Source organism: Genypterus blacodes, unplaced genomic scaffold (assembly GCF_046128005.1).
Source record: "Genypterus blacodes isolate CSIRO-AG114 ecotype Tasmania unplaced genomic scaffold, CSIRO-AGI_Gbla_v1 ptg000027l_1, whole genome shotgun sequence".
NCBI classification, from domain to species: domain Eukaryota; kingdom Metazoa; phylum Chordata; class Actinopteri; order Ophidiiformes; family Ophidiidae; genus Genypterus; species Genypterus blacodes.
In genome coordinates this window covers 199,724-216,744 of record NW_027466840.1, presented here as the reverse complement: position 1 = coordinate 216,744, position 17,021 = coordinate 199,724, and the positions used below count along the sequence as shown (strand labels likewise).

Here is a 17,021-nt window from a genome sequence, read left to right as displayed (position 1 = left end):
AGCTCTGGCAAAAAGAAAGGAAAAGATGTTTGGCTTGTGCACGGTACAAGAATCGCAATTTTCTTCTCAGACATCTGCTTGTGTCTCTTAAATAGCAAACTAAACAAACAAATCACTTAGGTGTGTAAGGGCATGGGAAAACTACCAATTCCAAGGATTTCTGAAAAATGCATAAGCAGTGTAGATCTCAGCGCAGATCTCAGATCATTTTCTTTCAAAACTGCAACCACCCACAGGCTTGGAAAGCTCCAGCTGGCAAGCAATCCTGAGGACAACAGATTCTGCCCCAGCAGGGGCCATAGGGATGCAGCAAGAGAGAGTAAAAGAAGCTCATTCTGTTGATTAAATTTAGTTGATTTAGCTGCTTGGCGTCTCTGAGGTGACTTGGAGCTCACAAATTATCAGCTTTAAATGGTGGATCAGTGGTGAAATGCTTCAGTTTTGCTGCTGGGATTGACTTTTGAATGGTCGCTCAACATAAAGTGGATACAGCCCCGAGTTAGGATATTGATTTGCTGATGGATCTTGTTTTATCTTTTCTTATCACCTGGATTTCACGGCGAATTTAATGCACAGGTATGTTAAGTAGTACATTGTCAGTTCACCATCCCGTATCTAGCTCAATTCTGTGATTTCCAATGAGCATAAACACATTTCTTACAACCTTCCGCAATTCACGAAAAGCTGACAAGACAAAGAAAAAGTCAGTACTTACTCATAAACCTTCAGCTGGTAACACTGACTGTTTAAAAACAGAAACTCCCGATCTGCCCCATAGTCAGTGGTCAGTTTCCTCTGAAGATCGCTGCAGAAACCAACATAAATCAATTTCCTCAGTCACTGTACATGAACAAGTAAGAAATAATTGCATTAATTGTGATGGACAAGTATATAATGAAGTAACGTTTGGAGAGTCGGTTGAACCTGATGTATTAAACATGACGCAGTGTTGGAAGCCTTTTCTTTTCTTCAAGTTTTGAAATGAGGACATTCTGGATTGTTAAATGGACAATAATGGCGAAAGATTAAAGGTGCTAACCATTAATTTGCGGATTCGCTGAGCCATTTAGTTAGCAGCAATAACATTTTGAAAGAGCAACTAAACTTAAAGAGCAAAGTTTTAGTATTGAAGAAGAGTTCTTGGATGTTGGCCATTTGTTGAAAGTCACTTTCTTCACTTCTGACTGTGCTGACAATGTACCTTCTTTCTTTCCCTTGCTACTTTCAGTGAGTGACTACTTGGATAGTCAGTTGATGAGGTGGCTCTTTAAGGCCCATTGCTATGCAGCGTCTCCAATTATCAGAGCTGGTGAGGGCTGCTTTCCCTCGCTAATCGCATAATAAGGCAACTGAGCCCTATCTCTGACTGCGCACAGGCCCTTATTTCCATATTCATAGCCCAGAATTGCTAATGGGGTTAACAACTGGTTATGGCAGGTGGTTGTTTTGCTTAAGGTTGATAATGTAGGGTGGTGAAGGGGCATAATTCAGGGTCAAAATACTAAAGCGGGTTGAATAAATGTGTGTGTGTGCACGGTGGAAAGGCAAGGGTCATGCAGAGCCTATATTCGCAAACTGGACTGGATTCACGGTATGGCCTTTATGACACGCTTCAGGAATGAAAAGTGCAAATTAAAAAGCAAGACGCTTCAATTTCTTGCTGTTTCTTGTCACACACATAGCCGTGAGTGGTGAGAGGGAACAGATGCGTGCTTATATCTACATGGCACTGATAACGACAGGGCCTGAGAGAGCGCCAAGGAGAAAAACCCATATCTAGTGCTCGAGCCCACATGGATGATAGGTACTAAAACATGAGTAATATGACCAAGAGCAATGGAGGCAAGGTGAATGATGAAGAAATAGAGCAACTGAAATCATGCTAACTCCTTCCCTCTTCTCTCTCTTGCAGGCTAGTTGGGGGGGAGTTGACCTTTTAGAAGCTGCCATCTCTGGAGTTGCTTCTCCTCTCTCTCTATTGTAATGAACAGTTTGCTGGCCTAAGGGCTATGGCAGCTACTTATCAGCTATTGCTGGCTGGCTCAGAGCTCTGTGAAAACATCTGAAAGGGAGCAAAGGCGTAATAGGAATTTGAAATCAAACCTGATCTGGCTTTTTTTTCATCTGAGCGTAGCTTGTGTAAGTATGCTGTGAGTGAAGACTGTAATGTGGCGAAATAACTAAAAAAGAGGAACACTGCTACCTTGCAGAATTATTCAGGGCATGTCCGACTGGCATGAGACCACGGGACAGACCCAGAAAATCCTGGAAGGGTTCTATATCCCCTCTGGCCTTGAGATCTTTGGGACAGCTAAGCTTGTATGTATTGACAATGTCAGTGTCCTTTCATGTAATGAATAGTATTCATTCAGAAAGTCATCATAGGCCTACCCACAAGAGCACAGTAGGCAACCTACTGCATTTGTTTTTCTTCATTAAAATTTGCCTTAGGTGTCACACTGTGCAAATTCATTACTGTGCAGTATTCCCTGCTAGTCTGGCACAGAAGGACTGAGTCTATTTTGAGGCCTGGTTATACACCATGCCACCCTGCTTACAATAGCATGCTCATGAATAATCAGGCAGAGGTGAGAGAAAATGCACAGTGCAGGGGGAGTGTAAAGTGTTGAGATTAGCGCCACATATGGCTGTGAAAACCAAACCTATACTTGTGTTCTTTTTCTCTTACCTTATTTCCATGTTGACTGTGTCATAGGCGTCTTCCAGCTTCTTCATATCGCTAGCCTCCCACTCTGCAGCGAGACAAAACAAAAGGTCAGACAAATTAACCATGTCTGAACAGCTGCATGTTGCCAAACAGTGGGCTATTGATATAGGTGGTTACATTTCGGACCGGGAGAGGAGCAAGGCAGCAGATAAACATAAAACACCAGGTGTGGTAACTGCAGAGGGGCCCATGGGTTTAATTAGTCTCTTTACACTGACAATTGTGTTAACCAAGACGGCGAGAGGGAGAGGGAGTCGGAGATGAGCAGCCGAGGCCACATGAGCAAGTTGCACGGCTGTTCCTCGGGTGACAAGACAACATATTTCGCTGGGAAAGTGATGATATTCAAATAGATATCAAGTGATAGTGACAGTGAGAAGTGTGTAAATGAAGGTCAAAAGCTGTAGAAAGCTGTTGTTTGCATCACCGTTTGTGTTACTCAACCAGTTTCCTTTAATAGGATGCATTTTACACACCAGATGTAAAAGTGAATGAATGTGTCTCATCGAGGTCTGGCAAGTACTGGATCTCAGATTTAATTTATTGGATCATCACTTATAAAAGGGGACAAATCTAGTCCATCATTTTTATCAGCTAATTCAGCACTGTCTTATATGTTAGTGTTAATATGTCACACGTGTGTGTCCATCAGAGTTTCGCAGTCGGTGGAGGACTGCAAGCCTAAGCTCAGGCTACTGGAGAGGAGAATATGGGACTAGGTCTTAAAGAGACAGTACCTAAAATGACGTGTTTTCACTCTTTGTGCACAGTGATGCTGCAGTTTCAACAGGATGGTTTGGTGAAATCTTTCTATCTTTGTCGTAACCCCTATTTTCTGACATTTGTTTATTGATATTTTGATTAACTACTGTTTTCACTCAAGAAGCAGTGTGATACAACACAAAACAGACGGAAAAATAAGAATAATTTCAACAGTGAACCATGTTGGTCATTGTCCTTCACAACAGGATGAAGCATAGATGTTGAGGCTGAACATTCGGCGAGAGGCAGACGGAATAAATAGAAGTGAGGACAGGCAGAGAAGACTGCAATTTAATTGTCTTTTGTTGATGGTCCTGGGGATTTACTGAGGTTTCTGAAAGTGGACAGGTTTGCCTCTGTCATTGGGGAAACTCTCACTGGGGCATGGCGCCGTGGCAACAGAAAGGATCCTGTATGCGGTAAGGACTGTGTGGGAGGCTGTCAGAGCCCTGGCCTGAATACCAATTAGCATGTTCCTTGCATGTGGTCTCAGCTGGTTGCCCATAAAGATACCCCCCACATTAATCCCCCAGCACTCTTCTTTTTTTTTTTGCCGAACCTACTACAGATGTGGCGTGTCCAAGAGAGAAACTGTGATTTTCCATGCAGTGCTGGTTATTTTTATAACACCAAGAAGGGGATAGCTGTCCCTAACCCACCCTCGATTCCCCTCAAACGCCTTCAGAAAAATCACACACACACATTCACACACAAGAATGTTCTCTTCAGCGCTCCTTGCATACTCTTAGATCCTCTCTTGCCCTATTTCTCTCTCACACGTAGACACACACACACCAATCATCAGTCTGAGAAATGACAAAAAGGAGGCATAGAATCCCAAGTGGGTGACATTTGACCCCTTGCCGCAGCCCAGTCATATATGGAGAGAGCATTGATGGTAAGGGGGAGCTGAGGAGGGAGAAGAAAGACTCAGAGAGAGCAGCCGGGCGTACCAAAGTACTCAGAGCAGGGAGCCTAGTACAGGCAAAGACTCTCAAATGATCTCTGAACCAGTTATCTCAGGCCAAAATAACCTTAGGCTGATATACAGCATACTAAAAACACCTCATGGCTTTGGTAATGCTTCGGTGGGTGGTAAAGTAAAGGATTAGCATAACAATCACTGAACTGATAAAGTAAGTGCTTGCAAAAGCTTGTTCAGTGGTTTCTTCGTAGTTATTTATATTCACGAAATGATTCTGTATTGAACTCAAATGTTGGACATTGAATCTCATCAACATGACCAGTGGAGAGAGCCAATCAACAGCAATTGCTCACTTCAACAATGTGATACATACAGTCATTTTGTTTGGGTCAGGCATTGGAAGAAACAGAATGGTTTTGGTATTACTTCTTTCAGTGTTACACAATAAGAATCAATTCCCTCTACGTGTAGGGGATTTATAGGCAAAATATATGTTGAAAGGAGGGAACATTGAAAAGTGAATGACATTTGGTCTGCTGTAACAATACTACACTTTGCTTTTAGCACTAGAGCCTACGAAGAAGGTCATTAAAGCAAAGAGGCTGTGTACAGAAATAGGAGCGCTGTAATGCACTGTATAGTACAGTATGTGCCATTTTCTGTTAAATCCCCTGTGTATATACACTGGGGATGTGCCAAAGACCAAGGATGCTCTGTTTACATGCGAATGGATCAATAAGCAAGGCAATTTCTCTGCAGCTCTAAGAAAAGCATCCTGTGAGCCATCCAATGTGCACCATGGCGATGCTTAAGGAAACAAAGGGAAAGCAGTGAGACCACCCTTGAACCCCATAATCACATAAGCAACACCTTTAGCGAGATTATGTATGTAGGTACATGTAGGAGTTTGTTTTTATTCGGCTAAAGAATACTCAAGCTTCTACATCATAACCTTTTATTCACTTTCATATATCATTCCTTTTCATTTTGACTCAAATGTTTTATTTCAGCACAAGCTCCTCAGATTTCTTCTCCGCGGCCAAAGTGACGGGGGTTGAAATAACAGTCGAGGGTTCCCATAATGAAACGTATGTGGCTTGTCTCAATAACGCAGAAGAATCCTCTCAGTTATTGCAACACAGGCTAGCAATAGTAAGTAATTCTAACAAGCATTAAAAAAACACATTGTCAATGAATGAATGAATCAATCAATGAATGTTATGTAATGTAAAGTAATGATGTCATCATGACAACATGCAAAGGATTGCTCCTTGGATGGCCAAAGTAGATAAGGTTGAGTGTTTGTAGGTAAGGTTTTAATTGAGATATCAGTTTCAGTTTCAGTTTCAAATTAGATATGTCCAACTATTCAGCAAAGTGATGATAATACAGTGTCGTGCCTCCCTGCCCCTGTGTTTCTATCTGCATCTATCCATCTAAATCTCACAAATGATTCTGAAACTGCACCAAAGGCTGCTGGGAATTGAGAGGAGGTCAGTCTCACCCCCTGAATAATCGTTGTGCTGGAGTGTCTGATTGTGTTAGGGTTGACTGAATAACAGTAGCTGGCAGAAATAGCATCATGTTTTGAACTATCAGTGTCGTTCATAGCCCTGTGACTGACTCAGTTTGTATTCAGTATCTCTCTCCCACAACTCTTTTATATTCACCTGGTTGAAGGACAAGCGTACTGCTAACAGTACGTACCCCAAGTAAGAATGGTTTCATCGAGTGCACACAACTGCTGGTATATATGCAAATACTGCAGACGGCAAGCATCAACAGCCACTACTACTAGTGCCAGTTTACATGCATGGTGAAAAACAAAACTGTTAAACTGTAACTTGCATTAATACATATTTTTCCTTTTCCCTTATTGTTAATGAAGGAATTACGAGAAACAGAAAAAAGCTCAAGTTTCCATGTTAACATGAACTGTAGTCAACTGCAAGCTTTGCTGCAATATATCTACTGCTGAGAAATCACTAATAGCTTTTTATTAACCTGTTTATTGTAACTACATCTGACTGGGATACACACAATAACAAATGTGCTGTTCTCTTGTGTTGTGATCTCTTCAATGCTTCAACTAATAGTATTGGGTTGCAGACGATTTAATGCAATATGCCTGCACATGTCATAATGTCCTGAGGTGGACTGAGGTGAACTGTAATGGCGTAGTGTATGGTGCATACACTATTTAACATTTAAATGGGAAAGAAGGCCCAATGAGTAGAATAAACAGTCTGCATGGATTGAGTTCACACAGCAACTACTGGGTACTGTGTATGAATATGTATGATGTAACAAATGCCTAGGAGCTGACCTACTTATGGGTCTCCTCTGCTTATGACTTGGTCCCCTTCCAGGGTAACTGTCATCTTGCAACATACTGTAATAGCAGGAAGCATGCAACCCTCATGAACAAATCAACATGCTTCCTTTTGATGGTTTTACTGTTGAGAAGAAGCACTCAGCTGGTGGTTGCGTAGCAGTAGGAGCAATCACGATGTGATAATGACATTATGTCATTCCTTGTCAACATATTGGTGTGTATTTTGACACCATCAGTTTGTGGTGAAAATCACACCGAGATCAGAATGTATGGTTGACGTGGCATGAATTAAAGGAGGTTCATTTGAAGGAGATAGAAAACGTGTAATGGACTATTACGCACAGACAAAAGAGAGCTCTCGACATAACTAGGGCTACACACTGGAGAGTGCTCGTCTGCACCATCTCATAAAATATCTTTATCTGGGATCATCTTGGTATAGTGCCAAACACAGTTAGCTTCAGGAGCTAGGAAAGAAAGAAAAAAAAAGCCTATTTCAGAGAACATAAGAGAAAGGAAGCTGGCAGCCACTCAATTCAGAGCTCCAACATTTGATATGTGAAAATGGGCTAATTTGGTGTGTCCCTCAAATGGTTGCAATCCAATATATTCCTCCTGTGGCCATCACCACACATGCATGAGGGCGAGCGAGGGTGAGAGTAAACCGCTTCAGCCTCTCAACAGCTTAATGAAAGAAAAGGGAAAATGTACGAGTCACTCATTTTGACAGCATACCAAAAGGAATCTCCAAACCCTTTTTCACCAGGCTCCACTCTTGGCTCTCCACTTGCTGCGTCTGTCCAATGAGCACACTAAGGTGAGCACAATTGTCTCAAGGATGCGCTGCCCTCGACCGCGGTCAGGGGTCGCAACAAGTACCACGTTAATGGCAAACCCATCCTGTTTAACATTTCGCAGCTAATTTGTAAAGTGCTGAACGGCGTCTTTAATTAACATCAGTCGCTGCAGAGGTTTATAACCCGCCGGTGTGCCAATCCCCTTGCTGTCTTGCACACTCGAGCTGCACCGCCTCACCTGCCAATTCATTTGTTGAGTGCCGAGATGCATTGGCGTCCAAAGCTCCCTGGTCACCCCAATGTGAACTGGGGGACATGTGGAAGCATTTGAATGTGTTGGAGAGAGAGGGGTGTGGGGGTGGGATGGGATTGTTGTCTGGAGGTTTCGTGCCAATGTTTCTGAGGGAATCCTAGTCAAACAAGCAAATCATTTAATGTTGTCCTCAGGAAGTTAAAAGAACAGCACAGGTGTTACAGATGGTTATGCGACTTCAAGGTAATTTTCTTTTGGCAAACTTGTGCGAATATAAATTAAATAGAGTGTATAGAATATGTATATCAGGGACTGAGAAAACAATTTGGCAGTGCTCATGTGTAAATGTTATTTATAAAATCCTAATAAGCACATCACAGGTGGACTGCTTAATCATAACTATGCTTTTCTGACCTTTAACCACAATACGATTGATTACTTGTTTGCCTGCGTTTCCTTGCACCTTACATGTTTTCATGAGCCAAATAGATATGTGTGAGCAACACTAATATAATTCCTGCTTCAGTTGATTTCACCTTTCAAGAGAAATAATTAAGGCCTGCGTCTAAATTTAAATGCGTCGCCACAAAGAGTGATGACAAATCTGCTTCCTCGCACTGAACTGTCAGGTTGCGAGCTGAGGCATAAAACAGCTTGTTCGCGAGGAATTCAACAAATGGATGCTGTGTGCCAGTTAGTAGCTTATAATCTCTGACACACATTGGCTCTGCTTGAGCTAAATGGTTGCTGGGCAGCTCAGACTGCATTGTGGCCCCATAAAGCAGCAGCAATCACTCTGCGAGGAACTGATGAGGCGGTGCAACGGACGCTCACACAGACAGCATTAGTTTGCTTCATCTAAATCTAAACCGCCAGTCTCAGTCATCACCGTGGATAGCTCACGCTGGGCAGGCTTCAGGGAAAACAAACTCTGCGTGGAAAGGCTGGAAACTCAGTGGGCTGCAGCTATCCTAACACAATAATGCCAGTGTAGCTAACAGCAAAGAGTTTTCTGTTGTTTTTCTCATCAGTTTCACATTCCACTACATCCGACTGAAGGGACTTACTCTACTGGAGATGCTGCCGCTTGCAGCTGGATTATAGTGGGTAGTTAGTGGAAGTGACACACAACCCCACACAAGGGCTATCTTTTTTTCTTCTGTGAAATATTTTTGGAGACTCCACTGCATTCTAAGCAGTGCTATGCTAATGTCGCTCCAAATGGGGAGGGGGAGGCTTTTTCGGGACATGTCACACAAATTAGAGAACTACAAGGCAGTACAGAGACACACACAGAGACACACACACAAAGACACACACAAACATACACACAGGGGTGCACATACAGACATTTAGACAATGCTCACCACACACACATACAACTGTGGAGTGAGATAATGACAAAGGAAGCGAGTGAAGAAGTGTTACAGAGGTAGGCTGTAGAGAGAGAGAGAGCAAAAGAGGAGGGGGGTGAGGAGGATAGGCGATATGGAGGAGGAGGTGTGTGTGTGTGTGTGTGTGTGTGTGTGTGTGTGTGTGTGTGTGTGTGTGTGTTTGGAGGGAGTATTAGGAAGCCCTGGAGATGTTATTCTGGAAAGTGGCTGGTTTTGAGAGGCAGCAGCTGTTGTTGGACTAAACCAAATGTCAGCAACTAACTAATCCACATCTGAAGCAACTGCTTCAACTGCTACTGCCAGTAATGTGAAGGCGCTGTTGAGCAGGAGCGACCTCGACCAGGAGAGGGTTGTGAAGATGAGGCTGGTGACCTGTGGTCTTCCCGCAGGCAGTAGCAGTTTGTGAATATGGTTGTGTGTGTGTGCGCATGTGCGCATGTGCGCGTGTATGTGTGTGTGTGTGTGTGTGTGTGTGTGTGTGTGTGTGTGTGTGTGTGTGTATACTGTCTGTGCGTGTGTGGTCCTGACATACATCTCCACACTGCATCTGTCTAATCGGGGGGAAAGAGGAGGAGAGGAAAACGTCAAGTGTGACTTAAGTCGTCACGCTATGGCTGGCGATACACTCAAGGATATCTCCCACCAGCCCTGGAGCGTGGCTCTTTATAGCAGCAAGCTTGGTTCTGACACACACACACGACAGAATGATGGTACTGCACCTGCATTCTTAGAGGCAAAGACAATACAGCTGAAACAGAATTAGATCCATGTCGTGATGCACATGCCGCCCTAAAGTGCATTATCTAACAAGTATCTACCTTTTTCCACATCAATGATGTAGAAGTTTGAGCCACGCTTATTGATTTATAGACTTTCCCCTCTGAATCTATGATACAGTATGTTTGTACGCCAACATGGGAAACTGTGCACCATGTAATTATTCATGGTGTTCATGGTGTTTTTCAAACTACACCATTGCTCTAAATTAACTGCTGAATGTTCAGACCTCAAAGGAGTCCCTTTCTTTTACACGCATCTCAACATAGACGCGCATCTGCCTCCTTTGCTTTTACAACAATCCTCAATCCCCACTGGTATTAGCATGTTACCTCCTTCTCTCCTGGCCATGTCGCCATTATAATCAAAAGCCGTGCATGTGCGCGTGTGTAAGTAACGTGTGTGGACTAAAAGAGAGGTGAAGCCAACAACCGATCCCCCTTGCGTCGGTTCATTATTTTCAGCACTCCAGATGCAGTCATTAACTGAATACACATCTTAAGTTTGCACTGAGGGAAACAGCTCTGCGAGGGCGCGCCGGCCCTTTAAATGTAATACTAGATATAAAGGCCGGGTATGGGGACATGGCTTTGGCTACCAACACTGATACAGCATCCGTAGCCTGATGGCAATTATTTAGACGTCCACTTGCTAATTATAATGGAGGATGACAGGTGCCCAAAACAATTTGAACACAAACTGCCTGTGAGCTTGTGCGTGTGTGTGTGTCTGTGCTCATGGTTAGAGATAAAGATAGCCAAGTCAACGTCTCGTCAAACACACAGCTCCTCTATTACTCAGCTGGGCTCCGCTGTACTTGATTCTTTCCAGTTGTTAGCTTCATTGAGATGCTCCATGTTGGCGGTTTCACCAGTTACCTGAAACTAATGGTAAAAGCTGTGTAGGGAAAAAGGATTAGACGGGAAATTCCGGTACTTACCAAAAATGATTTAGCGTAAAAAGGAACTTAAGGAATTTGAAAATTTCTCATGTGCCTGGCCGGAATTTTCACTATTATAATTATTTAGAATATTTAGATCAAAATGTATTACCTACTTATTTTAGAGCATTGGGTGGCTTTTGATGGCTTTTTTATCTAAAGCCCTGATAGAATCAGAGGTGCTCTTTCCTCACATCGGTTTTTTGGCTGCATGGCACCCAGGACCAATTCGTGGGCAGACACTGTCCACTCTGGGAGCTTAAGGGAGACGATGAGCCATCCCCTGGGACTGAGCAAACAGACTGAGGAGCCAGGAGGTGGCAGAGGCTATATCCAATCACTGAAATCAAGGCAGTTGACTGGAGAATAATGAATATAAATTGAATGCTCTTCCCTGGCATCGCCCATGTGTTGCTGCTGAGAGCAGGAGAGTGAGCTCATGCACAGCCGTTGACGTGATGGGGTGATTGTGGGGTGTGTTTATACACACTCAGGAGAGAACTGTATTACTGTCTGTCCGTCATGTTCTCTGCCTCCCCCTTTTATCGCTCTACTGTGTGTGCGTGTGTGCGTGTGCGTGCTTGTGTGTGCGTGCGTGCCTGCTCCTATGTGTCTGTGGATGAGGCCTATTGACATCCTCTTCTCTGACCCTCTGACTCCTGACAACTCCAATCAGTAGGATGAGTGGAAAGCGAAAAGGGAGGGGGCCGAGTCCACAGCTAGCATTTATGATGTGTGTGTCTATTGAGAGGATGTACGTGTGTGAGGGAGCTAGGGACGTGTGCAAAAGAAACAGAGAGACAAGAAAGCGTGCGTTATGAATGTGAGTAATTATATTTAAGGATTATTTTGGAGCAGGTTTTTTATCCAAAATCAAAACCTCTGTTGCAATTCCCCGCTGCCAGACCGTTACTAACAACAGCATAAAGCAAACCAGGTCATCCAGTGGTGACGATGGCTCAGTGTGTTGAAATGAAGTGCAGGAAACTATGAGAGAAAATGCTAATAAGCTGCAAATTATGTATGAATTACATTAAGTTGTTACCACCAACAAATTAATCGTGACACCTCCAGTTTATTGGATCTAAATAAACGTATGGAACAAGTATTGAGTATTTATTTAAAAACAACTGCTGCTGCTGCTATGAATTATATATTAATTCAATTGGCAATAATATTAAAACAAATGAAGGCATTGTGTTTCTACTAAACGGAGACACACAGATGAGAATAAAGCTAAATACTAATTCTAACCTTCTTTGCCTTCACCTGAAACAAAAGCTGTGTTTGCGTGCAAAAGTAGCTATTTGGAAACACAAATGCAGCCTTTCAGTGCAACATCATATGGCACGTCACCTCTTATTAAGGTGGCAATTATCCATTAGCACCATTTTCCTGCAGAGGGCTCGGTGAGAGTCACATGCCAAATAGTGCGATCTGCCATTTTCTATCAACAAGGTCTAGATTTAGATTCCACATTAGCCTCTACATGATGCCAGGCTTCTGTGTGAATGAGAGGGAGAGAGGGAGGAAAACCGTTGCACTTTGCTTCACACAAACACAATCCCAGATGGTTTTCTTCACCGCTCAAGAGGAGAGCGAACCCACCACCATTTGTGCGCACGTATGTGTGATGTTTAACACTACCCCTCTTCGTAAAAAAAACCAAACCAAAAAAAAACTGTACTGACATCCTCCCTCAGCTCGTAAAGCCACTTGCAATTCAGGCTCCCGATCCTGTTCGCCGTGCCAAGACACGTCTTTCTTTGAAACGGTTTGATGTCAAACTGATAATATCTATAAATAACAATCAGAGCCTTAAGTGAATCTAGTGGGTGACACAGTAAGTGGCATTCACACAAGTAGGCATGTTTTCAATTTACACTTTCTTGTGATTTTCATGTCATTTCATGTTCTCAGATTTCTCTCACCGCCTGCTTACCGGGCATAAAGATAAACCAGACGCCCACTTTGAGTGCAAACCAAGAGGGCACATATATGAAGGAGTATGATTTATGCCTAGATTTGGCACCTGGTTTTATAAGGCAATAACTGCACTTTCATTTCAGAGAGTAGTTTGTTACCCACAGAGAGCCCTGTAAAAACCTGCACTACACGGGATGATATAGTAGACATATGTGGTATTCGCTGCACACACTGTCTCCAGGTAGACTGGTGTCACATTGCTATATGGGTGAAATTGAAGTGTGTTCCATTCCAGAGGTCCTTCATGAGGGCCTTTATATATGTTTCAGTCACATGACGTTTCAGCCGGTAATAGGCTTTCTGTTGTTTACAACCATACTGGAATTTTTCCCTCCCCCCCCTCCATCGGCAGCCTCAGCTTTCAGGCACTGTTTCATAGGCACGTAAAAAGCGTCACATTATAAATTCCCTGGTCTATTATTACCTTTGCTGTAATGACACATCCCACATAGCCAAGTGCCAAAGAGCTCAGCTTGGGAACGGGCCCAAGGCACTATGTTACACCTTGCTAACTGCATTGTGGTGATTGAAATCTGAAAACTTACTGCAAGACCTCGTTTCTCTTTGCTCGACTGCACCCTCCACTCCTCTCACTTATTCACTCAACTACCACACTCTCCATATCCTTCTCGTCTATTCTTAAGGGTTCTAAAGCCACTCCAGGGATATCTTTAGATTCAAGGGCCCCATAATGTCCTGAAAAATAAGATGAGTGCATATTGCGCTTATATTACCATACGACGCCACACAAACTATATATGTTTGGGGAAAAGATTACAAGATTGTGAGTGAATTGTCATTTCTCAAATGCTACTACAGCAGTGCTATTTATTTCCCCCTGCCTCTGCTGTTCTATCTTTTGCATTCTGCATTAATTACTCATTCATATGCATGGGATTATGCTTGAAATATAATAATAGTGTGCTACAGTATCCTCATAGCGTTAGTGGAAGCAGCCACTGTACAATGTGAAATAATCAAGTCTCAGTCCTGAGCATGGGAGAATATTTAGCCTCACCATACACACTAGCCTGAAACAATAACATGATTGACTTGCCTAATCCAATTACATTAAGCAACCGTTGTTCATTTTAGATGTACATTAAGCTGCAATTTGAGGAATATTTTTCTGATTAGCACCCAGCAATAAACAGGCTAATTGTTGTGTGTGGAGATTTGTGTTGCATAATATGATTCATGCGCTGTCAATCAAGCCCTCTTCTCCCGGATGAAATTGGAAGGATACATTGTTGCCCTCGATTGCTACAAGCCCAGCCGTGCCAACCGCATGGAGGAACATCTACATATATGGTGTGCATATCAGTACATTAAGCTCACTTGCGTTTGTTTATCCATAGTTGTATTTAACAGCCCTGACATTTACCAAAATTGATTTCCGTCACAGCCTTGCATTTGTTTGAACATACAACGGCGATGACTCTGTAATCCCATTTTAATTAGAAAGATGTAGCGAGCACGCCAAGCTCACGCGCTGTATTCCCTGCAGCGATGCCACACTGGCGAGGAATCAATCACCAAGGCACCGGTTGCCAGGGCAACGAACAGGGGGCTTCTGCACTACTGTCTAAGTGGTAAATGATTGCCGGTGTAACTCATTGGCGGATGTGGGGAGTTTTTATCTATCTCTCTGCCGCTCCACCACTTCCCTCCTCTCGTTGCATATCCAGAGAGTTAATTAAAAGCAGCCAACATGAAATAAATCTAAATCTGAGAATAAATGAAACATACAGGACAAATTGAATTCCCACGTCAAGGGGTTTGAGGTTGGATGGATAGGTAGGGGGAGGCAGGAAGGGAATAGTAGTGAAAAATGAACAGGCGGTGTGTGAGAGGTGTGAAATGAAGAAAAACATACACACGCCTAATGAGGTTGGTGAACGGAGAAAGGGGCGCGTTATGGAGAGGCAGACAGAATTCATAGGAAGGCTCTACTTGAAACTTGGAGCATGATTTCTCAAACTCTTTGGCTGATCCCCACTCATAATCTATAACACTCTCAACAATTTGAGAATAATAGTATTTTTTAACATACTATTGCTAAAGACAAAGAGTTTTATCAGAAAAAAATCTAAATCTATACTGCGAATGAGGGTGGCGTCCAATAGATTTTGCTAATGGGGAACCCTAACATGCCACCCGACTGTTACTCACCAACCAATCAGGTGGCATCATCAATAAGACTAGGGAACAGGTGGATATGTCTTCTTAGATTTAGATTTATTTCATGTTGGCTGCTTTAATTTACACTTGGCACATATTTATGTGTGTAACAGCAAATAGGTAGAGATGGTGGATCAGACCCAGCCAGTTGGTCAGTCTCTGGCGGGCTGGGCTTGTGTGGTAGAACACACACAGGCAAGAGTGAGACGCTGGAATTCTTCCTTGAATACCACCATCCCACTACAGCTCATTATCTTTAATTATCCCCTTTTTAGTCCTTTAGCACCAGCTGTGTCAAACTTGCTGCCGATAAACATTAATGTTTACTGCCGCCAAACTAGAGGCAATAATGTATAATTACTTCAAGTAAAACTTTCTGCACTAGAAGTTTTAGTGCTGAAAGTTTTATTCGGGGTGGTCTGCAAGCCGTCTGGTAACAGTCAGTAACCTGGTTGTCGGTCTACAAAGATCATCACTCAGCCGCAAAACACACACAAAGCCGGCACCAAGTTTCACAAATATGTTCACGCAGAAAGTGACAAATCCTGAGCTCGGAATGGGTCCTTTACTTCCTACAAGCTGCAACAAAGCAACCGCACAAAGTCATAGCTTTGTGCCAAAGACAGTTCGCAAGAAATACCAGGGAGGAAGTTATATTATTCGTTATATTATTCTTTACAACACATAAGAGAAACGGCCCAGACTGCGTCACTGCAGCTATGAGAGCAGCTCAGAGGCTGCCAATGTTTCCTTTTGCAACTGGATGAAAGTCATTGTATGCCACCTTCATACTATGAGTGTGCACAGACGCAATCCTTTTTGTCCTTCACTCCTTCCGCTCACTGGCAGTATTTTATGTACTTTGATACATTGCACATGTTTGACTGACAAACTCTTGGTGCAACTGGTCTGTACACCAACACACTTGTGAATGCGCATCCTATCCAATATGGGATTATGCCACTGCATTTATGCTTAACGAAGAACAACAAGATGAGGGAAGGAATGCATGAGGAAGACAGATGTAATACACTACTGTATGAAGGTACAGATAGTAGGTTTCTTTGTGATATTACTGCTAGGCTCAATCACTTTTCTGGTGTATCAGGGTCATTTTGGCCTTTAGTTAAATGTTATGTCAGCAAATGACACCATCAACTTATGACAATTTAATGTGTACTGTCTTTACATTACATTACATTACGATCATTTGGCAGACGCTTTTATCCAAAGCGACTTACATTACCACCCTTCGCAGAGGGGGGAGCACTTAAGGGTTCGGTGCCTTTCTCAGGGGCACCTCGGCAGGGGGCTCGAACCGGCGACCCTCCGGTTCCCAAGCACTTAGCACTACCCACTGAGCCACTGCCTCCCTTTAGTAAATAAAACACAATGTATAAGAACTTTCATGAACATGGGATAATGATTTTGGAGGGATGGGTTTAAATGCAGATTATAGTTTAAGTCTAAACCCTGAAAAGATAGTCAGTTGCATCTCAACAGTCAATATTGGGGTAGATGAAGTGACATCTCACATGCTGAAATGATTACCCATGATTCTCCAGAAGTAGAAAATGAATGTTATCAATCCATCAAACTCAAAATGAAAGCACTGTCCCGGCCTAATTCCGTTCTCTGAAAATTGCGGCATTCTATAGCACTTGAGATGTCTTGGGCCATACAATGGCTCTCTATCAGCTCTTTGTAAAATAGACTGGCGAAAAGAATGAAATGGTGTGCACTCCAGGTTGTCCATCTGGCAGCAGGCACTGGTGTCTATCCACTGGGATCACTCCTTCCTCCTCTTCTGCCTCCCACTACTATCTCTCCAATTAAAAGTTACACATCAGCCTCAAGTGGGTGCCAGACTTCCAGATGGTTGGAATGATAGAGCAAGCTTTTCTTCAGTTGCATTGTCAGTGGAGAAATCATTTACCTGTGTG

The 17,021-nt window shown here is 43.1% G+C and overlaps 1 protein-coding gene across 2 annotated transcripts in view; it reads right to left on the bottom strand.

The window, feature by feature from the left end:
- The window catches only part of LOC142993059 (glucosidase 2 subunit beta-like), a 93,878-nt gene that overhangs the window by 26,292 nt on the left and 50,565 nt on the right, over nt 1–17,021 (bottom strand). For both annotated transcript variants that reach the window (XM_076143666.1, XM_076143667.1), the window contains 2 exons: nt 2,690–2,753; nt 716–805 (listed from right to left, as the gene is read on the bottom strand). In XM_076143666.1, the coding sequence (XP_075999781.1) occupies nt 716–805; nt 2,690–2,753 (154 nt within the window). The remainder of the gene's footprint in view (nt 1–715; nt 806–2,689; nt 2,754–17,021) is intronic.